The sequence below is a fragment of the Aphelocoma coerulescens genome, chromosome 4 (assembly GCF_041296385.1).
Source record: "Aphelocoma coerulescens isolate FSJ_1873_10779 chromosome 4, UR_Acoe_1.0, whole genome shotgun sequence".
In the NCBI taxonomy this organism is placed as follows: Eukaryota; Metazoa; Chordata; class Aves; order Passeriformes; family Corvidae; genus Aphelocoma; species Aphelocoma coerulescens.
The window spans coordinates 21820090-21846291 of record NC_091017.1 but is presented as its reverse complement, the minus strand read 5'-3'; the positions used below and the strand labels follow the sequence as shown (position 1 = coordinate 21846291).

Sequence of the window (26202 nt, the reverse complement as noted above, 5' to 3'; positions counted from 1 at the left end):
AGTTGGATTTCACATAGATGTTTCAGTAATTCCAGTGTTACCTTCATTTTACCAACCAGATATTTCACAGACTGCTGCATTAAGGCAAACTGTTTCTGCGTGATATTTTAGTTCAGTGAGCAGAATGCTGAGGCACGTTGTGCAGTGACACTTGAATTTGCTCTGATATAGCATATGGATTTATAAACACAACAGTCATTCTTTTCACAGAAAATAATGTCTGTTCTGTAATGCCTGAAATAAAGCAATTTAGGACTGTCATGTCTGGGGTCACAGCACAGGCAACTGGACATGAGGAAATAATGGTTTTCTTCTCAGATAATAGTTTGCTAAGTCCTTCATTGAAGTTATTTTTTACCCACATTTACCGAGCACCCACAACATTTCACTGATATTTACCAAGCATCCACGTATTTACCAAGTGTCAAAGAAAAGCAGAAAAGGAAGGAAAACAGCTGATTGTGCTGACTCTATCATATTCCCAAAATACAAAAGCTTCCTGTAAGAGCTCAGCAGTCTCTCTGCTAATTGGCCTCTGCTTATCATAAACAAGAAGTAAATCCAAGAAACAGGAAAAAGATCACTAAAAGGAAACGATAATGAGATTGAGACTAGTGCTTTGGAAGTCTGCTGTGGGGTGATTCTGCCCAAACTTAACCTTGGAGGTAATTCAAATTTAGACACAGCTTTATCTATATTAAATTAACCCTCCAGGTGAAGCACTGCTTAACAGCATCTGGGAAGCTCCTGCATTTGCTAGAATAGGAGAAGTTGTGCAGGGGTTTGAGTCAAGTGAGGATTTTCAGAGCAAGAGGCAAATGCTGCAGATCTCCACTGCACCAATAATCTCCATGTAACTATGCTATAATAGCATTTTTCTGATGTCATTTCTGGCTAAGGCTGCTCCTCTGCCCAGTATTTTCTTTTATCTTACTGAAGGGTGTCCTGAGACACCGTGTCTGAATAATCTCCTTGGGATAAAGATGCCAGAAGGTTCAGATTAGGAAAGGATTTCCTACTATAGTAAATATTTTATTGTTAATTAATCTTTGACAATTTAGTAGTGTAGATGAGTAAAAGAGACTATAAATTAAAGGCCTAAATTGTAGCCAGTACCAGCAGAGAATAAAATGTAGTTGCTAATTACACTTATTATGGTAGCAGTGAGAAGAGCCAGTTAATGCTCAGTTTTGCTACTCTTTGGGAGTGCAAACAGCCAGAAGCTCTTTTGGGAAATAGACTGCCAATGCTGTGCAAACAAATTTCAAACAAATAATGAAGCTCTGTCAGTATCTACCGGGGTGTTGTTAGAAGCCAAACAAATATTCAGCAATTTAATGGTCTCCTTATGGAAAGGATTGACTCCAGCAGTTCAAATTGGAAATTCTTCTGACCAGGAAGTAACCTACCAACATTTTCTCAGTATTCAGTTATCAGTACCTGCTTCTCAGGAAGCCCTAGGAGATTGGAAGAGCCTGAGAATCTACTAAACCACCCCACTTGCACAGGGTCAAACTGGTTGTCAGCCTATAGTTATTAATCACCTCTGGCTTAGCACTCTCAGGCTGACAGTGGGCAAAAAGCAAGGAGGAGAGGTGCCTCAGCTGTGCCCTCCACTTTTGGGTGGATTGTCAGGATGGACCCAAGCTGCCTGGGCTTCGGCAACTCTGTCACTTTGTTAAGCAAGGGTGTCTAATAACTCCAGTGTGATGATTTTAGGCCTACCCAACTAAAAACAACACAACAGTTTCATCAACCCATCAGTCTAAAGAGTAAATATGCGAATTTGAAGTATATGTCACCAAACTGAACTGGAATAACCATCACATTTGTGCAATTAAAACACAAGATGGAAAACATTTGAATAGGTTAATTTAACTTGAAATTAAGTCTTGAATGATAAAGCAACAATGGAACTTTGCAATTCTGTTAGGAGTCAGAAATCTTGTGAAAACAAAATCAGAAATAAGACACATAGAAAGTGAGAATGAAATGAAATTACCTCTCTCATAGATGCACTGTTTTAAATACATAAATACAGCACAGCTTCACTCTCAGTTATTCATGTTGATGGGAGGGTGGCATAATCTGAATAAAGCAAAATCCACAGCTAATACAAGATGTGCAACAAGAGAATACACTCACCTTTGCAAAGCACAGATTCCCTAGAGAGCAGCACTAATAGCAACAGGGAAATGGGAACTGAGCTAAACTGCCCTCACACTGCATCACACACTTCTGCAGAGCAATGCATCAGAAAGTAGGACCAGCCATAACCCACACCCAAGACTAACTAGTCTAGATGTGTGTCTGTAGGTACATAACAATACATATATATTAAGGTTGTCCTCTCCTCTATATTAGATATTGAAGCTGTCTTAAGATCATCACATTTTTATCCACCCTGGGTTGCCGTATCAGTCGGTATCAGGAGAAGTGTTGGTGCTTTCACTACTCATACACGTATTGCAGCCTCCACCTGACACAGAACTCCTCTCTAGTTCATTCCACAATACAGGAAATCTGCAAAGGTTTATGTCCCTGCACATGCAATGCAAACTCACATTGCTTTCCCTTGATTTCAACTAATTACTTAGGAAAGTGTTACCTCAGGGTCAAATCCTGAACACATTAAAGCCAACTAAAACCCTACTCTGTTAGAGTAGGCTCAAATATTGAACATATTGGAGTCAATGAAAATTGTCATTCACCTCTTTCTAGAGATTTATTCCCTTTTATTAAATTGAAAAAGGCAGTCTGAGATTAAATACATCTTATAATTAGCCAATTGTGCCTTAGAGTTTCTTCTAGAAATTTTAGTAGAGGCAATACAAATCTCTGATGGTATCCTAGAACTTGCAAGAAAAATCCTTCATAGAGAAGTAAAATCTACCCAGGCAGAAAATGGGTATTTGTTAATTAGGGTAATGGTCTTGGTTCTTTAACTTACAGAAATATAATGTGTGGCTTTGCTAGCCTTGAAATATTGTTAAGTACCAAACCTCATTACTGATGGAAAAGTCAGCATAAACACTGCTGTGTAGAGAACTTGTATAAAAATAAGGCTTCTCAACATCTGCAAAGATCTGCACTTTATGTAAGTGAGCATATATCCAAAGTTATCAAGCAAGTTGTTTGTTAAAATTGACTATGACATAAATAACAAATAGGAAAGACATTAATTCATCAATCTGGAGTGAAAACCAGAGCAGTTGGCACCTTTCTGTGCTCCAGGCAGGTAGCACTAGTGATATTTTCCAACAAAGTACATGGTGTGGGAAGGATCAAAGACATATCTCATTTTCTCTTAATTTAAATTTTGAACAAAGATTTTGAATTTCCATCCTGTGCATTGGCAGCAACAGACAAAACACAAATGACTGAGGAAGAAGTGCCATTTTTAACAGCAAAATATTAAAATTACTTTGTAGCGAGGATTTGGCAAACCAAAATTTTTAAGTGTGATTGCCTCCTCTAATAGCTGTGTCCCCTCTCTAATTGAAAAGATAACCAAGGACTGCAATCCTTCAATGGGGATGGCTTTCATCAGAAACCAAGCTACTCATGGGATTATGGCTTTATAAAGGATCCTTTCCATTGATCATTGAGAAATGCTGTCCCTAGGACAGGAAGACTTGAAAGAGCCAAGTGGAAAGGAAGGAAAAAAGCATGGAGAGGGAAAAGGAGATTGCCCATGGCCTTAGCACATGAACAAGAGTAATAGTTCTTACTTTCTCTACATCTGCTTGCAGTAGGGACCAAACACCGGTTTAGAAACGTTCAAAGGTTTAAGAGTACTTTACAGAAAGTATTCAGGTCTGGATCTTCAAGAGTATCTGGACATGTCTCTGTCATCAAGAAATCTGTCTAATTTTACTGTGAATTAGAATCATCTCAGTATTTCTAGTCACTCATCCACTCTTCATTTTCTGTATTGTGCCAGAAATTATATTTCCATAAAACATTATCTTGTGCTGTTGATTTTCACTCAAGCATGATTGCAAAAGTCATAACTCAAGAGTTTGTACTTCTGTGAATTCATTCATATGAATTCATTTCACATGATGGCATTTGAATTTAAGTCATGAAGCAGATCACACTCAAAATTTCCTTTTTAAGAATGGCAGCTCCTGCTTAGCTGAGCTGCTCTCCTGGTGGACTGGAGCCAAGTTTACTTTATTGGCTGGATTCCTGCTTTTTCAAGAACACACTGTTGTAACTGTAACTGTACTTCTCAAGGAAGTCCTGAAGGAGCCAGCAAAAGCCTCATTACAGTCATTTGTATTCACTTGCTTCAGGTTTTTGATACCTTTCATCGTTGCTGACACTGCAAAGTACTGATGCAACTCCATATTTCTCTCCCAGCTTGCATACATTTTTTTTCTATTGAAATTGCTAATTGAGACGCAGGCACAACATTCTGGTTCTTCAGATTTTGTCTAAACTATCAGCTACTTTTCAAAGGTCAAGTTCTCAGCTGATTGTGTGTGCATGTATATATATAATAAACTGATCAGATGGGAATCTATTAAGGAAAATTAAATGGGGCTTCTAGATGCCTTAGTGCAAAATCTCCTCATAAGCAAAATAAATTCTATTGTAAGCAAGAGACTAATCTCAAGTTCCTCTGAAACACTCTTTACAGCAGTCTTTAGACTTTTTATTTACTCTCAGGTTCTGTCACTCAGTTCATCACAATTGTTACATAAATCTTTATAAAGCATACCTTGATTTTTAGTAGAGTAAAACGCATTACCTGGATCTATTGCATTATCTGTGTTTCTCTGGCTTCGGCTTGCCAGGCTCATGGTGGCATTTGCTGCCACTTTTTTTGCTGGGGAGGGTTTCTTTGTAACTGGTTTCAGCGGCTTCTGAAGTTTGGTGATATTGTTCATTGCATTTACCATCGATATGTCAACATGCTGGGTTAAATTTGTCAAAATAGCTCCTGCTTTTACTTCAAGCACAGATTCAATGAGCTCCTTGAGGCCTCTCTGCAGCAGGGGGATATCTGGCTGAGCCAATTTAATTAGCACAGGTATGCTTGCATTCACTTTCTGGATGCTGTTGTTGGCATCCTGGCACAGCCCCCCAGCCTCATGAGCAGTCTTGTTCACAAGTGGAATGATGTTTGAGAAACGGATTGACTTGGCTTCCAGGGCCTTGATCCTGGAACTCAGTGCCTGGAGCTGAAGTGAGACCACCTGCTCTTTCTCTGTTGAGGCAGCTTTTGTTTTTTTGAGTGAGACACAGTTGTTTGCCAAAAACTTGGAAATTTTTGACTCTACATTCAGAAGGCGAACCTCATGGTCCTTTGAACCCTCCACAGAGTCAAATATTTTTTCTTCCAGGCGGCTGATAGCTTGTTGCTGCTTTTCCACTTTCGATGATGTATCATTTAAAATATAGAAAACTCTACTGAAGTTGTGGAGGGTACTTTTGTCAGATTCCTTGTATGGAAGATCAGAAAGAGATGGTGCTACTTGTGAAGTAATTTCGTATTTCTTGTTATAGAGCAGTGACTGGAGGGATTCATTCAACTGTTGGAACTGAGGAATGAAAGCCAGGAGGCTGTCCAGTTCCTCAGCTCTGCCACAGCAAACTTCAGTCTCATTTCTTAAAGCATGTAGCATATCTTTCAGTACATAATTATCTTGAATAGAATCAATAGCACTGTTTATTACTATCATGGTCTTGTTTAATCCATCTTCTATTTCCATGGAGCATTCATTAACACGACTCTCAAACAGATCTTGATAAGCCTGAGATTCATTTTTAAGTCCTTCCTGAGTTTTGGAAAGTTCCTTCATGGCAGAACTCATTCTGTTAATGACAACAGTGAGGTTATCAAGTTTCTCTTTGAATTCTTGAGCTTGGATTTGTTGCTCATACTCTGAAGTCAGACTAAAAGGTACCCCTTGTTCAATCAAGGGTTGCAGGATCTCCATATCATAGCACAAATCATTAATTTGCTCATTCATTTTGTCCATCTTATTGCCCAATGGAAGGAACACATCAGAGAGACTCTTGTTTAGAACAAGCATGCCCTCTTGGACTGCTGCCAGCTGTGTTTGGAAATCTGTCCTGCTCTCTGACAACATGTCATCACAGACTCCCAGAACAGAGTCCCTCTGAATTTCCAGTGCAACACTGAGATTGCTGATCTTGCTGTCTTGGACTCTTAAGTCATCATAGATCTCCAGTACCATCATGCCTTGTCTCTTTACTTTCTCATGCAGTGTGAACATGTACTCTGTAACATTGTACTCCATGACTTCATCTGCCGAGGGGATGCTTTGCCTTGAGGACTGTTCAGCTGATAACAGTTGTTCATGAGCATCTCTCATTTCAGTAAGGGTCCTATTTAAAGATTCATAATAAATTACACTTCTTGACTGTTGATGCTCCAAGTTAACTTCCAAGGACTTCTGCTTTTCTTGTAAAGCTTTCACAGGCTTGTCACAAGTGAGGGCCATTTCCTCTCTCATCTGCACCATATGACTCTTCAGCTCCAGAATGTCAAGTTCTGTTGGCCCACTATCTTTCTCCTGAGCAAATTTATTTTGGGTTTCATTCAGATGCTTGACTAATTCTTTTGTATTTTCAAGGTCACCTGACAAACTAGACATAGTCTTGAAAATCTGAGCCATGCTCTCTTGCATTTCACCTTGAAACACATGAAAGTGTTCTTCAACTGTGTTTTTGATTAAGTCGTTAATACTTCTGGATTTGAGACCTTTGGGGAAAAGAAGAGATATGGAAACAATCAAACCAACTGTGCTAGTAACATCTAAGTTTTCCCCACAACGTGAGCAAACACAGCACTGCACAGAGGTGACACACACATCCCTGCCCCAATTTACCCACACACAGAGCAAAATTTACAGCTGAAGAATGTCAAGTCCCTGTTTCTACTGAGATCAGTGGGACTTTTGCTATTATTTTGAAAGGGCGAACTCCAACTTTGACCTCCCTAGCTAAGTTGTTTCTGAGAACCAGAAGGAGATCTGTATGCTTTTGTGGCTTGCTCATAAAAAGTGATGTATCCTTTCTCCACTAGGAAAGTAAGGCAAAAACCATCTGCTTTACAACACTATGGTCAAGAAGTGAAAGCAGAGATTATTACCTTCCTGCTGTATTGTATGTGCTAGGTGACAATACAACACACTATTGTGAGAAAGAAGCAAAATAAAAAAAATCATCTTATTGAATAGCTAAAGTTAGTAACACAACAACTGCTACAAAATGCTGACACTTTAAAGGTAGAAACTTTACAGCTTGCATACTACAACTCCTTAAACAGCTCCTAGGAATTCTGATCCTGAAAAGCACTAGGCAGAAGTGAATGTGTGGGAATTCTGCCCCAGTGAACAACATGTTTCCCATATAGCCTTAGAGAGGTCAAGGCAGGCATAAAAGAGTTCTGCATAACATATTTCAGTCAATCAGAGCAGTATTTCTTCTCTGGTGCGAGGTTAGAAGGATTTTTATTAATTTATTCTCCAAAGGTAGCCCTTACATTCAACTAAAGTACTGATGCATTCTTTGCACAATTTTTATAAACCCTATGAACATTTGCAGTCAGACTGTGACATAATGATTAAACTCTTCAACCTCTACAATGCCTCAATGACCACAGGTTCTCTGATTAAAACTGTATCGATAAAGGCAGAAATTCTCTGTTCCCTACTTCCATTTTCTTCTCAATTAATTCTACAGACTGGAATTTATTTCTTCATCTCTAAAACACTGAGGCATGTTCTGAAAACTTATTTGAAGGTACACTCTCAGCAAGTGCAGTAAAATGTCAGGAAATCAGACCCAAGTTTGCTAGCCCAGGAAAGAGCCTCATCAGAAATACAGCATGAACTTTCCTAAGAATTAAACTCCATTATTGTCAAGTGAGGTCCCAAATGTCACAGCAATTTTATATAAAGTATAATAAACAACAGTGATAATATTGGGATTACCTTTATTGACTTCCTTTTAACTATTCAAAGAGCAAGTAAATGACAGGACAGATGCATGTACAAGACTATGCTCATCTATGTGCACACTAAAATATCTGAGAATAAAGGTGTCCTGGCAGCTGAGAGGAAAAACCAAGATATTAACCAAGTTAAAAAAACTGACATGTAGGAAAACCGTTCCAAGATATGATGTGGTCAGGTTGCCTTATGATGCTGAAAAGTGTTCTGTGCTCTGAGACACAATGAGCTGTGAAGAAAAATTTAATGGCTGTGGAAAGAACCAAGATTACTCTAAACCTTCTGTGAGGAATCAATTAAATTCCTTCATCTCAGCAACAAATCTTGATAACAGGCCATTCATCTGTGAGAGGTGTTCCACAGGTCTGCACTGACCTTTTCTTTCTGTGACAGCCAAGAAGGTGCCAGCCTCACTCTCTGCTATTCCTGTTCCATTTAGTTGGATAGTGAGGGTAATATGGAGCTCAGCTCTGGTTTTCAGGTGTTCCCATTACCAAGGGAGTGTGGAGCCTGATAAACGAGACAGCTTTGGGTTTCTCTCCCTGCTGCTTGCTGGCTAAGACAGCTAGGCAGGGACTGTGGGAGCACAGTTATCCACACAAAGACCTAACCCAAACTTGTGTTGTAGGTGACAACTGGGTATACTGTAAGGCTTGAGCTAAGAATACATGTGTGCATTCATGGATGTAACTCAATTTCTCCATTGCTCATTTTGAAATAGAAAGGTCCAAACTACCTGTGAAAGTTAAAGATGTCTTGCACTTTTTATGAGATATAAATTTTAATTTTAGCTTCCTGGCTGAAAACCAAAGGGTGTAATTACTCTGTGTCAACATATACTCGCTTTGCAGTTTCAATTATTTGAAGAATAATGTGCAAAATAAATGTATGTACACAGGAGACTGAATTGAGGTTATATATGCAGCTGTAAATGACATTTCTGACTTGGAAGTGATTAACACTCCATTATTGAGTTCATTTTTAAAGGAGTGTACATTTTAATAATGAAGAGGAAAGGTGTGCATTAAACACGGAGTTAAAGGAGGAAGAAAAGAATAGCAGGAAGTAAGCAGAGTTTCTTAAATTAAAAAGAGAGCACAAAATTATTTTCCCTAAGTAAAAAACCAGAACAGCTGCCTGAGTACTGAAAGCAATTTTTAAAATGCACAACAGGTTTCACTAACAAAATTAGAGGAGCATATCAGTTACTCCAGTGAGTGTTGCCCTCTATGAACAAATGACATTTGTGTCACCAAAGTCACAGATGAAACCAAGAGTTAAAGACTTTGCAAACTCTATTGAATTGCTTGGTCATAGAATCAGTCCTCACTCCTAAGAAACCCTGATACAAAGCAGGGCAGAACATTTTAATTGCTGTGATAAGAAAAAAAGTGATGTATGGAGCAAAGGACCTGGGCACCCCAAGAAGAAAATGGAAAAGTAGGTGAAGAAGGAAAATGTATAACATGAACCAACTATAGACCTAACTGTGCTTGGATAGCACTTTGCTTCAGGATGGCAAAGCCATACTGGGGAAAGCTGTGGTTTGCTTCAGGAGAGCTTCTAAGAGCAAATTTTAGCCAGTCTGATGTGCCTGTGCTGCACCTGTGTACAAAGTTACAGGACAGCATGGAAGCTCCTTCCAGGTCCTGCTACTTTAGGATGCTGTTTATGCATTTGAGTGCAACTCAAATATTTCCTGGACAGAAACTGCAGTTGCCATTTGTCATTACAAACACAAGCCAACAGACACACTAACCTTTTCTTTCTCCCCTCCTTTCCTCGTTCCCGCTGTTTACCTATGTACAAGTCAATAATAACCTGTACTGGAATGCTCATAATTAGAGCCAAGGAATGTAGTTGATAGCATCTTGTTCATTGGAGCTACTTGATTAGGAGACAGATTGGGAAGATAAATCAAAAAAGAGGACATCAGCTGGAGATTTTTTTTAAGCAGGTATAATGTAAAACATTCCAGGTAAAAACAATAAAGGCTTGAAGCAAATTTTCAAAGAAAGGGGAGATTTGAACAGGACATTGTAATAAAGACTTAGACCCTGAAGTACAGGTAGGGAATGCAGAAGCAGAAACACAGGATGCAGAAAAACACCTCTTAGACTAGCAAGAAAATGACAGCTAGAATGAGTGGAATATACAAAAAAGAATGAGGACAAAGCAGAAGGGAAATGGAAAATATTCAAAGACAAATTAAATGTGCACCCAAAGGTCAAGAATGCCATCTAGCAATATGTGGAGAGGTGAAAGTGGGTCACCGATCAAGAGATGGAATAAACTTGCATACAAGAGAGCCATCCAGCATGTGCAGGAGCAGCTCAGGAGACAGAGGACTGAAAACACAAGAAATGGGATCCAACTTTGAGGGAGATGCAAAACCACTTATTGTTTCATTCAGTTTTATCTCAATGTAAGGCACTCCAGAACCTCTGCTCTATTTCTAAACAGTCCTCTGGATTCTTAAGTGTAAAATATGGTTTAGGGAAAATTCCAGAAAAATGAGAAAAATAATGCACATTGAGGAAATGAAAGTTTCAGTTTGAATCTGTTTGTTAAGCAGCACTTGTAGCTGTGTAACACACAGGTCTTGCTTCAGGATTCACAAAGAACGCATGCATAATTCTGCGGGTGAGGATCTGCCCAAGCTCCTGATCTCTAGCTGAGTCTTTCTCATATACTGATCATGTTTATCAAAGATAGCCTAATATAATCAGGGACAAATTATTCTGCAGAATGTTTGCTGTGTTATAAATACAACCACCACAGAATTCCTAATAGTTTGCCCTGCATGTGTGAATTACGTATCAAAGCATATTAGTTAGACTTGGTAGCAAAGCAAATACTGCATCCTTCAGTGGCTGCCAGATAAACAAAAACAGAGATAAGAATATTTGCAGAAGCTCTAAGTAAATTAAAATGCCTTGCTAGTGGCTTAAGTTACCATGTAGATGATGAAGTATCCAAGAATATAAATCTTTTGTCACTATGAAAGACACCATAGCGAACATTGAAATAAATAAATTCCTCTCTTATGAAATGAAATTTAAAAAATCAGTTCTCCCTACAAGTGTTGAGTGATAGAATAGGACAGTCTATGAAGGTTTTTAGCTTTTTTTTCCCTGGCACCTCTAACAGGGTGAGTGATTACATTAATTTATTTTTCTTACCTTTTAGAAAAGACTGGAAGTCTCTGCCCTTATCTTCATTGATTTTGCCTTCCAGAGAAGAAAGCATCTTGCTCACATCATTCATTGCAGCAGCAATGCTGTCAACCTTCTTCTGTAGAAAAGTCAGTTTCATCTCCTGACTGCTAATCTTCTCATTCATTTTTTGAAAAAGTGCTTGGTTGGGGAACAAAATAAGAAAAAAACCCAACAAGTAGTGTTAAAACATTGTCCAGGGAATTTAAAAAAAGGAAGGTATAATTGACTTGAGAGACATTAGCTAAAAGTGGGGTGAAAAGTTTCTGAATTTTTAGTTTTGAGTGAACCATCTTGATTTTTGTCATGTATCATTTATTAGTGAGATTCAGCAGCACACTAGTTACTAATTACTGAAGCATATGTATCCATTATAAAGTATTTATGATTCTGCAAGGGTATTCTGAATGGTTAGCATATTTTAATCAGCATAATGCCATTCTTCCTCCATGTAGCACCCTACAGGGTACTCAGTTAACTCTCATTTAGTCAATCTCCTTTAACACAATCACAAAAGCATTCATTTTTACTTACCATTTATAACACAACTTCATGAATTTGCAAGGCTTGTGTCTGAAGGAACACATCTTTCCATTGTTTAGGTCAAAATAAAGACTTGTTCAACGCAGAAGCATGGCAGAAAAACAGCTAATAGATAAACTACTTTGCAATAATGACTAGTCTGTCATTAAAAATAGAAGCTCAACCTACAAAGTCAGGTTTATTTTAAAACCTGCCCGAATTGTTGCTGACGCCTGTAGTCTCTTCAGGAATAAAAAGGCCTCGAAGGATGCTTTTAAGATAGGGAATGGTGAAGAACGCCTTGATGCTGAAAATTAAGACCCCACACGACTTCAGCCAGCTGTCTGAGTTTGATGGATGACAGGTACCAAACTTAGTCTGGGATTTTCAGAAGATGGTGATAAAATTAGATATTTGAACTCCTGTAAGCAAAGCTAGAAAATCTCCAACAATTCAGCCCAAATGGCCTATGTTTGACATAGGATATATTACCCCAAATGATCTGAGCTATGTATACTATGACTTAATAAACTGCTGTGGAAGAGATTCTTTAGCATTGCACACACATATTTATTAGTGTAAGTTTACAGTATTGCTATTGATCCTTTGTCACTTTTCATCACAGCATCAGTGTCTATTCCTGTGGCAGCAAACAGTTCTAATCAGAAATCGTGTCTAACTACAGGGGTCTAAAGGCTCCAAAACACCCCAAGTTATATGCTAAAGGGCATATTCTTCTGATGACTTGTATTCTAGTATGTAAATTCTAGTATGTAAAAAATACATGTGTCTTATCTAACCTGGTAGCATATGGGAAAACCCAGAAAAAGAGCTAAATGCACCCCATCAGCACAGATGAAGCAGGCCAACACCCATGAAAATGCTCTCCTGCAGAGGTATGTTGGTTGTAAAGGCCAGAATTGGAAGAGCCTGGAGAATAAGGCTCTTTTAGGTTAGGATGTTAGGATCTCCAACTGTGTTCTCTGCCCAAGGTATCTACTTATACAGATAATAAATAGTTTCTAACTCAACCATCTAGCTTGGACTCTGGCAATTCTTCTGACTGGCACTGCAAAGACAGGACATTGATAGACCTTTGTCTTCATAATACAGCTTTGTGAGAGACAAACAGGCCTGGACACTCCTGCTTCTGGTAGAATTATTACTATGAGAAAGGGATTTGAATTCATAAGTGGCTCATGCATGGTCACCCAAACTGATAACTAACCTGCAGGGTGCAATGCTTTTTTAATCTTGGTTTCTATCATTTCCCACTGATGGAAGAAGAGAAGTTAGATGAACCTGAAAGTGAGGTTTTATGCCTGAAAGTGGCATGGCTGCATAGTGGCAGCTGGAAGCAGAATCTGGCTTATAGAGCAGGTGCTGATGGAATGCCAGACCAGGGCAGTCAGTCCTGGCCACAGGCCATGTTTGCAGGGTTGACAGCCAAAACAGGTATCTCTCTCTTTCTAGACTGACCCAATTTGATTTAAAAATAACTGAAAAGCAATTAATATGAAGGTTAGAGATTCCAATTCCAGATTTATTTCTCAGAGCATAATTCTACTAACAGAAGTGGCACGTCTCAGTGCTCTATCGATCAAGTTCACTTTTTCATAATAGGCCCTGTCTGCTTTACTAAACATCCTCCTCCCTCCAGCCCTGGGAGACTTGATTGCTCGTACATTATCACCAAGGGGAAACAGCCTAACTCCCTTTTGAAAATACCTTTCTATATCTCCATGCCAGATTCAATCTATCCCTCTCTTTTTCTATCTATTAAGATTTAAAATAAAACACATACAAGCACATACACATGTAAAATCTCCATAAAAATCAGCAGCAATCTTAATTCTGATGTCCTGTTCTCTCAGCATGCATTACAGCCCAGAAGAGTATATTGAAAACTGCAAAACACAGACCTGAGAACATAGCCTGCCTCATTTATTTACTTCATTTAAATGTTTCTGGATATAGGCCAATAGGTGACAACAACACCACAGTACGGAACAGCAGATGGTTATACAAAAAGCCAGTGTAGACAAACATAACTGAAGCATCAATAGATTGAAAAGAACAGGGAGGTAGTAAGAAAGTTCAAGGAATTTAAAATATCCTTCACATCCTGGCCATTTTTGGCTCTTCACCATGAAAACTAACATTTTTCCAGTGGAAAAGGACCACTGTTTGAGACCAGGCGCCTGTGCCCACAGTTGCACACCAACTCCAAAAATTGTGAATGTTGCAGGATTGCTTCCAGACCAAAGCTGCCAACAACTAGGACTCTGGCTGCTCTTGGAGCTCCAGATGCCACACCTCTGACCTGACCCCGAGACACTGAGGGACTGAGCTTTTTTCCTCATGGAAAATGGCCACTGTTCGTGTCCAGTTGCATGTGGCCAACAGTGGCGTGCTACCTCCCAAAATGGCAAACAGCACAGGATTTCTCCCAGAGCAAAGCTGCCAGCAGCTAGAGACCAAGATGTGGAGAAGATTTTCATGCAGCAGTCATCTAACATAGGTTCTCGATACAGATCTCTATTTGAATAAATCATTTTTGTTACTGACCATCTCCTACAATTCTAGATTGTCTGTTGTCCTGGGTTGAGGTGTATTCTATTACCATCCTCATGAGCAGTGGAAATCAGGTGGGGCAGTGTTTCCTTGCCTCCTCCCCCCAGACTATCTTGCTGTTAATGGCCCATCATTGTCCTGCTGCATGACTCAGAGATAACTCCCTCCGGACTATCTTCTGTTAATGAGCCTAATCAACACTTGGCCTCATGACTCATTACCCCATTGTGAGATGCTCCACCCAGAGGGAGGAACCAAGCATCCCATCGTGGATATAATCTGGGGCTCTGAACACCAGAGACACTCTTTCCACTGGATTTCCAGAGGACAGGAGCTACACAGCCACCACTGGACTTTCTGAGGAAGAGCAGACCCCTTCTACTACAGGATCACCACTTCAGAGGATTGCAGCCACCATTCTACCAGACTGCTACCACCACCCTGCCTAACAGGGACTCAGGTTGTATCTTGACTCTGTCAGTGTTTTCTTTTACTTTCTTTTCCTTTTCTTTGATTTCCATTAAATTGTTATTCTGACTTGGTGCCTCCCACTGGTTAGTTTTCAAACTAGCACATCTGTACGTACTGTTGTGAGACAAAACTGACATTATATTCCAAAAACATAAGGTCCAGATAGGTTAAAGTAAACCCAGTAATGAGCAAATGAATAGGGCAATAAGAAATACTCTCAAGTATCTGTGGTATAAATGTGTAAACTGTCACTGTGTTTCTTAGCTATTTGATCATCCTAGACATAGTAGCTTAAAACACACCTGAGCTGCCCTTGTTAAGGCTTGAAACATCCTTGTTGTGATTTTTGAATAAAGAACCAATTTTTGTAAGAAAATATATAACAGTAATTACGTATTCACATAATCAATTAACATCATTACATTTTCTTCTGTGTGCAATGCTGGTCTGTACTACTCCTGTATTTGGGTTGGGTCTTTTTGCCTTTTTTTTTTTTGGTTTAATTTTCTTTGCTTTCTCCTGTTAATTAACGTATTGTATTCACTAATATAATAGTTTAAATATTTCTATACAGAATAGTTCCCTGGTTTTAAATTAGTCACAAGACACTCTATAAACTCTAAGCTGCTGGTATATTTAAATCCAGTATCTTCTGCCCATCTTTATCAGAAAAGCATACCAGTGAACCATGACTGCCAGAAGCTGACAGTGCATTCAGGTCCCTTCAGTGGACAGAGATTTTCCTCAAGTTGTTTTTGCAGTGATCTCAGTGAATCCCATTGTCAGTGACTGGGTGGAAGTGAGAGCACTCTTAAAAAAACTGACCTGTCCCACTGGGGTCCTGCAGAGCTCCTGGTGTCCTCTCACTGACAGTTCTGCTGCTTTCAGCCTGGTTGCTGTGTATAAGTGATTGCTGCTCTGGAGCTAGAGAAGGGAGAAAAATGAAAGGAAAGGATGTGAGCGAACCACAGAACACAACAATCAGGATGATTCCACAACAATTGTTTTCTGTCTCTACTCTGTACCAGCTTTACCAAAGCCTAATCATCTGCAGTGACTCTTACCTGCTTTGTCCAGTGTGGGACCACATTGCTGAAGATGTTGACTGGCTTTATAAAAGACTTCTTGAGACTGGCATGGGCTGGTGTTAATATTAAAATGTCAAAATTTGCTTTATGATGAACAGAATTTTTAAATGCCCAAGGCTAAAAATTCTACATAAATACTTTAGAACCATATAAAACAGGAGTACAAAGACAATACAGCGTTTGCCAGCTGTAAAATTAATTAGGGTTTTTTAATGGCTACAAAATTAACCAGGCTTGCTGAAACTGATTTTTGGGTTGGTTTTTTAGGGTTGGTTTTGTTTGGTGGGGTTTTTGTTTGTTTGTTTGTTTTTCTTTACAGATTACACAGATCTTCAACCATGGAAATCTTACTACTAAAGGCAATGGTGATATTACATTTTTGCAGCACCTAAAAAATAAAAACAATTTCAAAGCATAATCAAATTCTAAGTTCCAACAAATACATCTGAGATTTATGACTGGTATACACATTAAAAGATTTCACAAAGGTGTCAATTTTGTAAATATTTTCTCTGGTGATGGCAGATGGGATTATCTGTTCTTATTTTACGTTTCAGCCCAAAAGATCTGAAAGCAGTTTGCAAACAGCTGGACTAACATCATTATTAATTCAATATCCTAGCTGGGGAAACTGAGGTCCAGAAAGTTAAGTGCCTGCACTCACAAAAAGTAATGAACTGATCAGATAGCTGGGAACTGAACTGAAATTTCCATATTCCTGACATACATTTCCTAGCCATTAGGCTTAATGGTGTTGTTTTCATTTCATTATTTAAAAAAAAAAAAACAAACCAGAATATGTATAAATTAGGTAATAAATTTGCTAGTGTAAATTTATAGCAATTTTTGTGTACTTGCTCAGTTCATGAAACATTTTGAAGTCAATGCTCCAGGAGGAGCATATCTAAGGAATGCCACTTATGTGGCACTAATGTGATTTCCAGTCTTTAGTACAGTACAAGCAGAATAACTTGGGTAGAGTGACATTACTTTACAGTTCAAATATTAAAATCTAGTTTAGCCATAACAAGTTTCCAAGGAAACAGATTAAAATGCTGAATCAAGGAGTTCCATGTTTCACATAGTTCATTTGAAGATAAATAGACTGCAATTAGAAGGATATAAGGTGTTTTATGTTGTGAATAAAGGGTGTTGTAAAATTAGGATAGGAACTCAGAGGAAATTAACATATGGACCAACAGTTTGATAGAATCTATTGAAATTGGCTGATAAGAAATACAAAATCCTCAAATAGTTATAATTTCAACAGTTTCTGTTATCTTTCTGTGTCAAGGTTACTGACAGAAGCTAAACTCTTGCATTCAGCCCATGTCATTACACAGGATTTATCAGGTGGTGACATGATGATACAATCTGTGACAAGGGAGTAGGTTACTTGCCTGTGGTAATGACCAGCTGATCGATGTCCTTTTATTCTTTCATTTACTGATCTTTCTGTTACTCTAAATGCATTCACTGACGCTCTTGGTGCTATAGACACCACTTTTTTTTTAATATATATTATCCACCTTATCTTTCATCCTCCCTGATAAATCAACTGCCCCACTCACAGCTCCACGTCCTGGAATACCCAAAATCTTACAATTTTATTCACTTTTAAAGTTTTAAGGATATATATTTATCCCTGTGTGCTTGTTTTACCAGTGCTTTAAAACTGCTCAGGTAACGTGATGGCTGCAAGACCCAGGACATAGCATCTCTGTCAGAGCAAACCATCCATGAAGCAAGCCCAAACTGCACTGCACTGCCTCTGACAGCAGCAAGGACTGGAGCCAGCAATGCACACACACACACACACACACACACACAAACCTCACCCACAGATAGTCACATATTGTACACTTACTAAATTTCATTGCAGTATAGGAAAGGTACTTTGCAAGTACCATTAGAAATTCAGGCTTTTCATTTGTGAAACAAATTCAGAGGAGTCACTAGTGATATAGCTTCTCCTACATCATTCTTTCAGCATAGCTCAGACCTTTTCCAAAGGAATCACTCCAAAACATCATATGGTGATTACATCTACTTGTCCCTTATTCCCACAGCTGAGATTTCCCATCGTAAATGCTGGATAACAGCAGGTGTGATGGGAGCACCAGACTGAAAATCTAATACACATACTGTTTAGGGTAGAAATAGCCATCAAATGACTCACATTTGAGACCTTTAAAAAATTAGCTATGCCATTCTCACTTTAAACTAAAAAAAAAAAAAAAAAAATGAAATTTAAATCAGACAGCTAGACCCACCCTAAAGGTGCCATTCTCAAAAACAAAGCAGCACAAACAAAACAAACAACAAAAAAAGCAGAAATACAAAATCCTGAGCAATGAGTTCTTCCAGTTGTATCAGGAAAAACAGGTAATGCACATAGAAAGGTAACATTAGATGTCTATCATCCAATATATTGGCCTAGATGTATAATTTATTGTCCCATGTATTTTTAAACACAGCATTCAAAATCATTTCAGGGAATATTTAAAAAATGGAGATTGGGTCTTTTTCACTCACTATATCTTTGATGAAGCAGGAGCAGCTGAAGGGGTTTCCCGGAGGGGGGGTTAGGTAGTTTCCTCCCGTTCCCTGTGTTTCAACACGAATTGCCACCTTTTGTGTGTGCCGCTCACCCCACGCAGAGGATGGGACATTGCACGGCCATCTGCTGGAGAAATGACATCACTGCCACGCCAGGGAATTCTGTGCTGACAGTGGCTGTGGCAGAGACGGCGGCTGCCTCTAAACCATATAATTTGGTGTTCAGGGGCCATATGTGCGTGAGGGAACTCGGATTTCATTACTACACATGCAAAGTTAAAATAAAGCTGTGTTTAGTAAAAGTGATATGCCATGAAGTCTGCAACTCAGAATTTAAAAGTGCTTTTGTTTTAGTGGTTTTGCTCCCAGTTAAGCATTTTTGTATTCCCAGGTCAAAATGATGATGCTTTAATTGTTGAATTGTCCATATTGAGCTGTCTCATTAGGCTTAAAAGAAATTACGTCTACGTTTTTTCGTTCTTAAAACTTTTCTTACAAAATTGCATTGTTCATGCTGGAATAGGATCCATGTCATAGCCAATTTGGTCAGGCATTGCCACAAGGGAGGTAAGGCTAGAAACAGCAATCTGAACACATCACTTCCTGCTCTCTCACTACTGCAGTACCTTGGGAAGCATCTGTAATCAAGCAGTTACAACAGGGCTACCAAATAAGACTCTCAGATGTGTAATAATAACTACCAGGTGGTGGTGGTTCCTTCTGCCTAGACTATCAGACTGAAACAGTTACATATAACTTCACTCTGTCTGAAAGAGAAGTTAAACCAGAAGGCATTTTAAATTAGCATTTTCTACCAGCAACCCACATCACACTAAGAATGCCTTTGCAGGATCTAAAGGATTGTCAGAACACCCCAGTTCCCTCGGCACAGAAACCCTTCAGTGACAGTTCTGCTGTTGAACAACAGAGGGGCCAAGTGGGAGGCTCAGTGACTCGGAGAGCCCCACTCAGCACTTTCAGCATCTCTCCCCTGCTGTTGCAGAGCACAGGAAGACAAGGCTATCAGGCTCCCAACTGTTCAAGTTCATTAGCCGACGTCCCTTCATGGGAATTGAATAATACAGGCAGGGCTTGTGCTGGTGGTCTGCTCCTCATGGGAGGCAGGATTCCAGAAGCAGGGAAGAAAAGCTTCTCTGACATAACACCTTTCATCCCAATCTCTTTAAGCAGTTCTACAAGCATTAATTAATTAAATATCCCAGTGCCCCTGTGAGATAAGTGTCATCTCAATTTTCTAGCTGGGTAAACTTGGTTATGCAGATTATAAGTGGCTTCCCAAAGTTATTCAGCAAGCCAGAAGAGGTTTGAAAACAGAACCCAGGGGATATAACACCCACTCCTGTAACACTTCACAGCACTTTCCTTTATTCTTATTTTTTACACAGATGCCACTACAAATTGAGTTGTACAGCTTTTCTTCCTGGTCAATGTTTCCCTGTTATTTTGATGCCATTTCAATTTTGTCAACTGTGACCTTCCCCTTCAATGCTACCCTTTACATTTTTTTTTTAATCTATTTTTGCTAATGTTTGCTTTTTTTTCTGAAAGGAAACCTTTACAACACTTGATCCATGCTCACTGGACAGCCTTTCTGCCTGACCATGTCCTGTGTTAATAACTGTCTCTATACACTCTGCTGTGCAGAGGAGAACTTGGAGCCTGCCAAGGTTCTGGCCCTTCAGCACTGAAATTTCCCTCGTGGATGTGAACAACAGTGATTTCTCTTCATTCCTCTACATTAATTTTTAATCACAGCCCTTTTTTTAATCAGCCTTACGCTGCTGATTGAACTCCCTATCACACCTAATGGCCTTTCTTGCAATATTCATTCATTTAAAACATGTATGCTGATGCCATATCTAATTTTTCAAAGGCTGCTTGCTTAAGGCCAGCAGCAAAGAAATAGCTGTTATACAGATGTAAAACTACAATATGATGCTACATGTTTGATCACCAGGGCAGAGGTAAAAGGCTATTCTGTCAAAAAGGGCACAGTTACACAGGGATCATGTGTAATACCTAGAAAAATTCAGTTACTGTTGAAATGAACAACAGAAGACCTACAAAATTCAGAGAAGTAAAAAAAGTTGATGCATTATTTTATCACAAACAAAATATATTCTTAGAGCCTGAAACTGAAAGGCAAAAGAGTAACAGTGTTGTAGAGGAATATTACAGCAAATATTCAATAGAGGACCTGGATTTAATATCCCCAGCAATGCAATACTCAATAACTTAAAAGGTCAAAATGTAGACGCACTGAATGCAAACTCCGTATTTTAGCAAAATGAAATAAGGCTGGAGATCTTATGAGCTTTATTTAGAGTGGAAGAGAAGAAAGGACATTTTGCTTAGCCACTCTGAAAATTCACATGCAGGGAAGCATCAACATCCCAAAGCATTTTAGTTTACTGTACATTTTTCCTGGTTTTAAATTAATGGAAAGGACTGTATTGGTTTTCAACAGAGCCATTTGCTCACAAATCACAGCTCATTGTTTTCTTTTGCTGAATAGTTTCAAATCCTTACAATTCTACTCACCTTTGGGTTGGCAGTTCTGCCCCCTGTACCCAGGACAGCACTTCCACTCCAGGGATGTCACTATTTTATGTTTGATTCTATAGGCCTGGTGTGTTGTTGTCTGGGACCTGTGAAATGAGAGCATTTAAACCTATTTTAGGTAACCAAAGAGGAGCTGTAAGATACCTGCATAACTACAGTGCATTATCCCACTTGTCATATTTATCCTTTCATTACAGCTTGAAATTCAAACTGAATTTTAACCAGGGTTTGGTGTTTCATTAGCAATCAGATCTTTAATATTGCAACCTTCAGATCACCTGCATGAATTTTAAAGAAACCTGATGTCTATTTAGATTTCTTCCCCGAATATCTTATTCAGGATTCAAATACTGCAATTTTTTATGGAAGACATTACAATTAATAACTACCTCATTGAACAAAGTACAAACTACAATAGTCATATGCCCCTTTTCTTTGAAATTGGTGGAAAAATGCATTCACAATAAATTTATGCCACATCAGCACACATTTAATGCACACTGGAAACCTTCCCTTCTGATTATTTTAAACAAGATTATAGAAACATTAATCCAATAAAGTGTGAAAAATTCCACTCTGGACTTCAGGGAAAGGAGGGCATGGCTGTGTAATTGTGAGGCCTCAGTTACCACTGTTACAGTACACAACTGCAGAGGCAGCAGCAATTTTGTTTGTGTTCCAACACATTCTGCATGTCCTGGCTACCCACATCACTTCTCCCAGGTTTCTTAACTTCACAGAGAAGTCAGTTTAGAACAAACGTGCTGCAGTAGGGCATACAGAATAAACTACAGCAAGTCTCCTTGCTCTTTTAAGATGTTAAATACAAAGTTCAAATAAAAACAATATCACACAGTGCTGCTAGTTGTTAACACTAACATGAAGAACACCTAAAATCTCAGAAAATACGATGATAAAACAGTTACTGAATTGTTTTGTACACAATCCCCGTATAAATCACTCCAGAAAAAGAGAAAAAGGCTGTCAGATCAAAAATTATCCTCCCAACGCATTAAAAAATGCCACCATATTTTACACCCCAATTAATCTTGTCAGCCCTTCGCAAGGGATGCAATATTATATATAATAAAATTCTCATAGCAACTGGCAGGAGCTTTGCATGTGTTCCCAACCAGCTTTGGCTCTAAGAAGTGGCTTTTTCAGCAGCAAGAAATCAATAAAATTTAAGGTGATCTTAATTCAAGAGTGTTCTCAGTTATTTTGCTGTATGGATGGTCTTATGATAAAAACACCTCATTCTGCATTAGCATAATCCATTCCTAAAACCACTCACAAAAATGAAGTGTCCATGAAAGGAGTTAATCAGGAATAGCTACTTCAAAAATAATCCACATTTAAAAAAAAATCATGTAAATGAGTCCCAGAAATTTATATAGTAGAGCTTTATTTATACAAGCAGCACAAGGACCTAAAGTGATTGAATTAGGAAAAAACCAAAACAAAATAACACAGCTGGCAACATTTCAACCACAGGGTCCGCTCCACAGCTTTGCAATGCAATCGACTGCATTTCAGAGTCACCAAATGCTAAGGAAGCTCTATTCCCACTTTCAACTCAAAGCTTTAAGCGTGTTCTGCCATACCACCTAGAGGACAATTCTCAGAACAGTCAAACTGACTTCTAAGAGGCTTCTGAAATTTGTCAAGGGAAAAATACATTACAATCTGGAGATTGTAATATTTTTGTTGGTGCTGTTTCAGTTTGCCATTTTCCAAATTCATGCATTAAATTCCAATTTCACTTCTGACTGAAATCTAACATTTGGAGAATACAAGGAGGCACCCAAACCACAAAGGACAATCTGAATATGTTTAACAGAGGTATTATTTACAAGTTCCATCCAGGCCAATTACTTGTCTAGGTTCACTGCCTGACCAAAGCTGTGCCAGAAATAAGCACTCAGCAGAGAGATAAGAACAAAAATATTTGTGCCTTTCAGGGGAAGCCTTTTGCTCCAACAGAGCACAGGCTTGGAAAATTGCACAGAAAGGATTTTCTTCCATGCACGTGTTTTAAACCTTTGTACTTGTGCATCTCTCTTTGACTCCAAGACTTTGAACTGATGGGAGGGTGCCAGAGTGAGGACATGCCCAGTCACAAGCACTTAGACTTGCTATAGGAACAGGCCATGAGCTTTTCTATATGCTATAGGGTCATGTGATGATGAGCCCTGGAGACATGCTAAGCTGCTCTTTCCTGTTTCCCTTTTAATTTTTAAAGTTATAGTCACATTAACTGTGCATTGGATGGTAATTAAAGTACTTGCAAGTCCTCTTTCTTCCCAGCTCTCAGTACCTCTGAGCACAGGATCCAATGTGCCAAGTGCAAGGCTTTGCTCTGCCTGATGAGAAGGTTTCCAGGTTGTCCACCACAACTGTAGGTACAAGTCTGGTATGGACATAAGCACACCAGTTTCTGTAAGATAGAGAAGGTAAATATGATTAAAAGTACAAACAACATTTTCCACTATATGATAATATATGATACTTAAATGTGAAAGTTGCACCCATAAATCACAAACAGGAGTAAGTTATGAAAATTACGTTTGTTTCTCTCCAACTGCCAATGTTGTCTTGGGCAATAACTTGGTCTTTGTGCTTCAGCAAAGAAAACAGATGATAATTTCTCCATCTCTACATACATTCATACTGCAAATCTAAATTTTAATTTGTAAATGTCTGTGGAGATCCAAGTACAAAGAAGCTCTTCTAGACTTCAGTAATGACAGGTCTTAAAGTACACCTACATTTCAGACTACAGAAACTGTTTATCCAGAATTCAGAGGATTGTTTAGTAATGTTTTTAATCATCCACAGCTTTCACTTCATGGACAGCCATTTCTAATGCTTCTCACTTTCCCCAGCAATACTGTGAGTCCAGGTTGACTTTGTTTTCCAGTGCACTGTGAGGTTAAAGCCACACACAGCAAATACACAGCAGGGCTCCACACTTGCCTGTGCCTCTGGATGCCCATCCAGAGAAGGCAGTCACATACAAAATGATCAAACTCTAGATCACTGCAGCCCAGGGGGCTGGGGCATGCAAGAGCAGGTTTGCTGGGTTTTTTTTAAAGGTTTCTAAGAAAATGCAAACTGGTAAATCAGATTTTGGAACTTTGCTACAGTAGAGAATAGAATTAAGTCAAAATTATAATCTAAATAATGGCTCAGGACAGATTAATACAGGGAAATTACACCACATAGATCTATTGGTATTCCTTGAATCAGAAGCAGGTAGATAAGGGTGTGATTTTCAGAGGCTTTTGGCAAGGTCTCTCAACAAAAGATATTGGGGGGGAAGCAATCTATCACATAGTAAGAAAATAGATTCTGTTACAGACAAATAAGGCATTAAATCAGAAAGATGAAAGACTAGTTTGCTTTCTCAAGAAGCACTTTATCAACACAATCCCACATTAATCTGTAATAGGCACTATATTCACTAACTAGGGGGGAAGTCAGTAAATAGGGGGATGGCAGGGTTATACAGAATTATACAAAATCATTTTGTGTAGTAAACAAAGCTGAACTTGAAGAATTGCAGAAGTCTTATGATACTGAATGTCTAATTAAGTAGGTGTCAGAAAAGGGTCTTGTAATGCAGAATCAGTCACAAAGACAGGCTTATAGAGATAGTATCACTATGTACAGTAGATTTCATCAGTGGAAAAAATAATCTTGGAGTCATTGTTAATGGCTCTCTGAATAGGCCAATTTCTTGTTTTGCATTAACGAAGCTAGGTAATCAAATACTTGACATTATCAGGGAAGGACTAAAGAACAAACAGGAATCACCACTGTTTCAGTACATCAACTCTCTGTTGCTGTATACAAGTAAATAGCCAGTTTGAATAGAGAATTCAGGTTTGGTCCTATACCTAAAGAGAGGTGCAAAACCCCCCAAGATACAAATAGAAGAAAAGCAGAAGGGATAAGAAGTCACGACATTCATTATTCACTTAGTCTTGTTATGATAAATAGGCAACAAAACTGGTTTAAAACCAAAGACCAGGGCAGCATTTCCATAGCTATAGACTGTGCCAAATTTGGAAGTCAAAACAGATTTAAAAAGGCAGTAAAATTATTTCATGAAAAAACATGCCATAATGGGTATTATCAGTTTGGTTTTTTAAAAAAATCATTGCCACTATAACCTCTGTCTCAGGAAGTCTCCTAGCTGCAGACAGGAAGGCATCCTGAAGAAAGTACTATTGCTTTTCTGCTGGTGGAACAAATGTCTATTTGGCCTAGAACTGACTTTTTTCTTTCATCCTTAACTTAGCACAGCCTTTCTCAGGATCATATGTTATTGCCTTGTCCATGCTGAAACATATTTAATTTTTGAGTTGGCAAGTTAGTGACTAGACACTGTTTCAGTTGAAGGACTGGTAGAGCTGCAAGTACTTCCAAAAAATATTTGCGTATGAAAACTTAAAGTTCATCTTTCTGTGTTGTGTTTTGCTGATAACATTTTCTGCCAGTTGTAGTAGTTCTGTTCATGTTTCATGATTCAGTAAGGGTTATTTACCCCAGAAACCAGTATCTTGCTATGGGCTCCTTACAGTGGAAATCAAAATATAATTAAGACCAGATTAGTTCCATTTACTTAAGTGGCATTAATACAGATTTACACTGCTTCAAACATGAACAACAGCACAAAACACAAAACAGTATCAGCATCTATCCTTAAGTGATTGCTTTTGTCTACTGAGATCCTACAAGTGTATGCACAATAAGCTCAGTAGGGCTGTACTAGCAAAATGATTCCTGAGAAAAAAGCAGGCTAAGCTATAAAGATGCTAAAACCAACAGATTGAACCTCACAATATCTCTACTGCCAATATTGCTGTGCTCCCTTTCACAACACACATTATTTGTTTGAGGAATAATGTGCTTCCTATAAAATGGGCTTTTATTGAGTGCCTTTGATCTGATTTTGCTCACTCATTCTCCACTTCCTTGAGAGTTTTCAGTAAGACAGTATTTCTTCTTGTTAAGGTATAAAAAAGCTGTGCTTTTTAAAATTCCTTTATTTTCTCACTCCTTTAGTTACTGCCTTTTATCTCTGTGTATTAATTAGAGACTCCATGAATAAATATTTGCTAAAAGCTAAATGCAGCTATCAAGCATGAGCATAAAGATTAGGTACTCCACTCACTTCCTCTGGGAAAGTCAGGAGCA

General features: G+C 38.7%; 1 protein-coding gene across 1 annotated transcript in view; it reads right to left on the bottom strand.

Moving 5' to 3' along the window:
* The window catches only part of MMRN1 (multimerin 1), a 40517-nt gene that overhangs the window by 3656 nt on the left and 10659 nt on the right, over nt 1-26202 (bottom strand). Inside the window, exons 2-6 of the mRNA XM_069013049.1 lie at nt 23318-23437; nt 20980-21086; nt 15596-15694; nt 11171-11344; nt 4757-6736 (exon numbers count right to left, since the gene is read on the bottom strand). Coding sequence (XP_068869150.1) covers nt 4757-6736; nt 11171-11344; nt 15596-15694; nt 20980-21086; nt 23318-23437 — 2480 coding nt within the window. The remainder of the gene's footprint in view (nt 1-4756; nt 6737-11170; nt 11345-15595; nt 15695-20979; nt 21087-23317; nt 23438-26202) is intronic.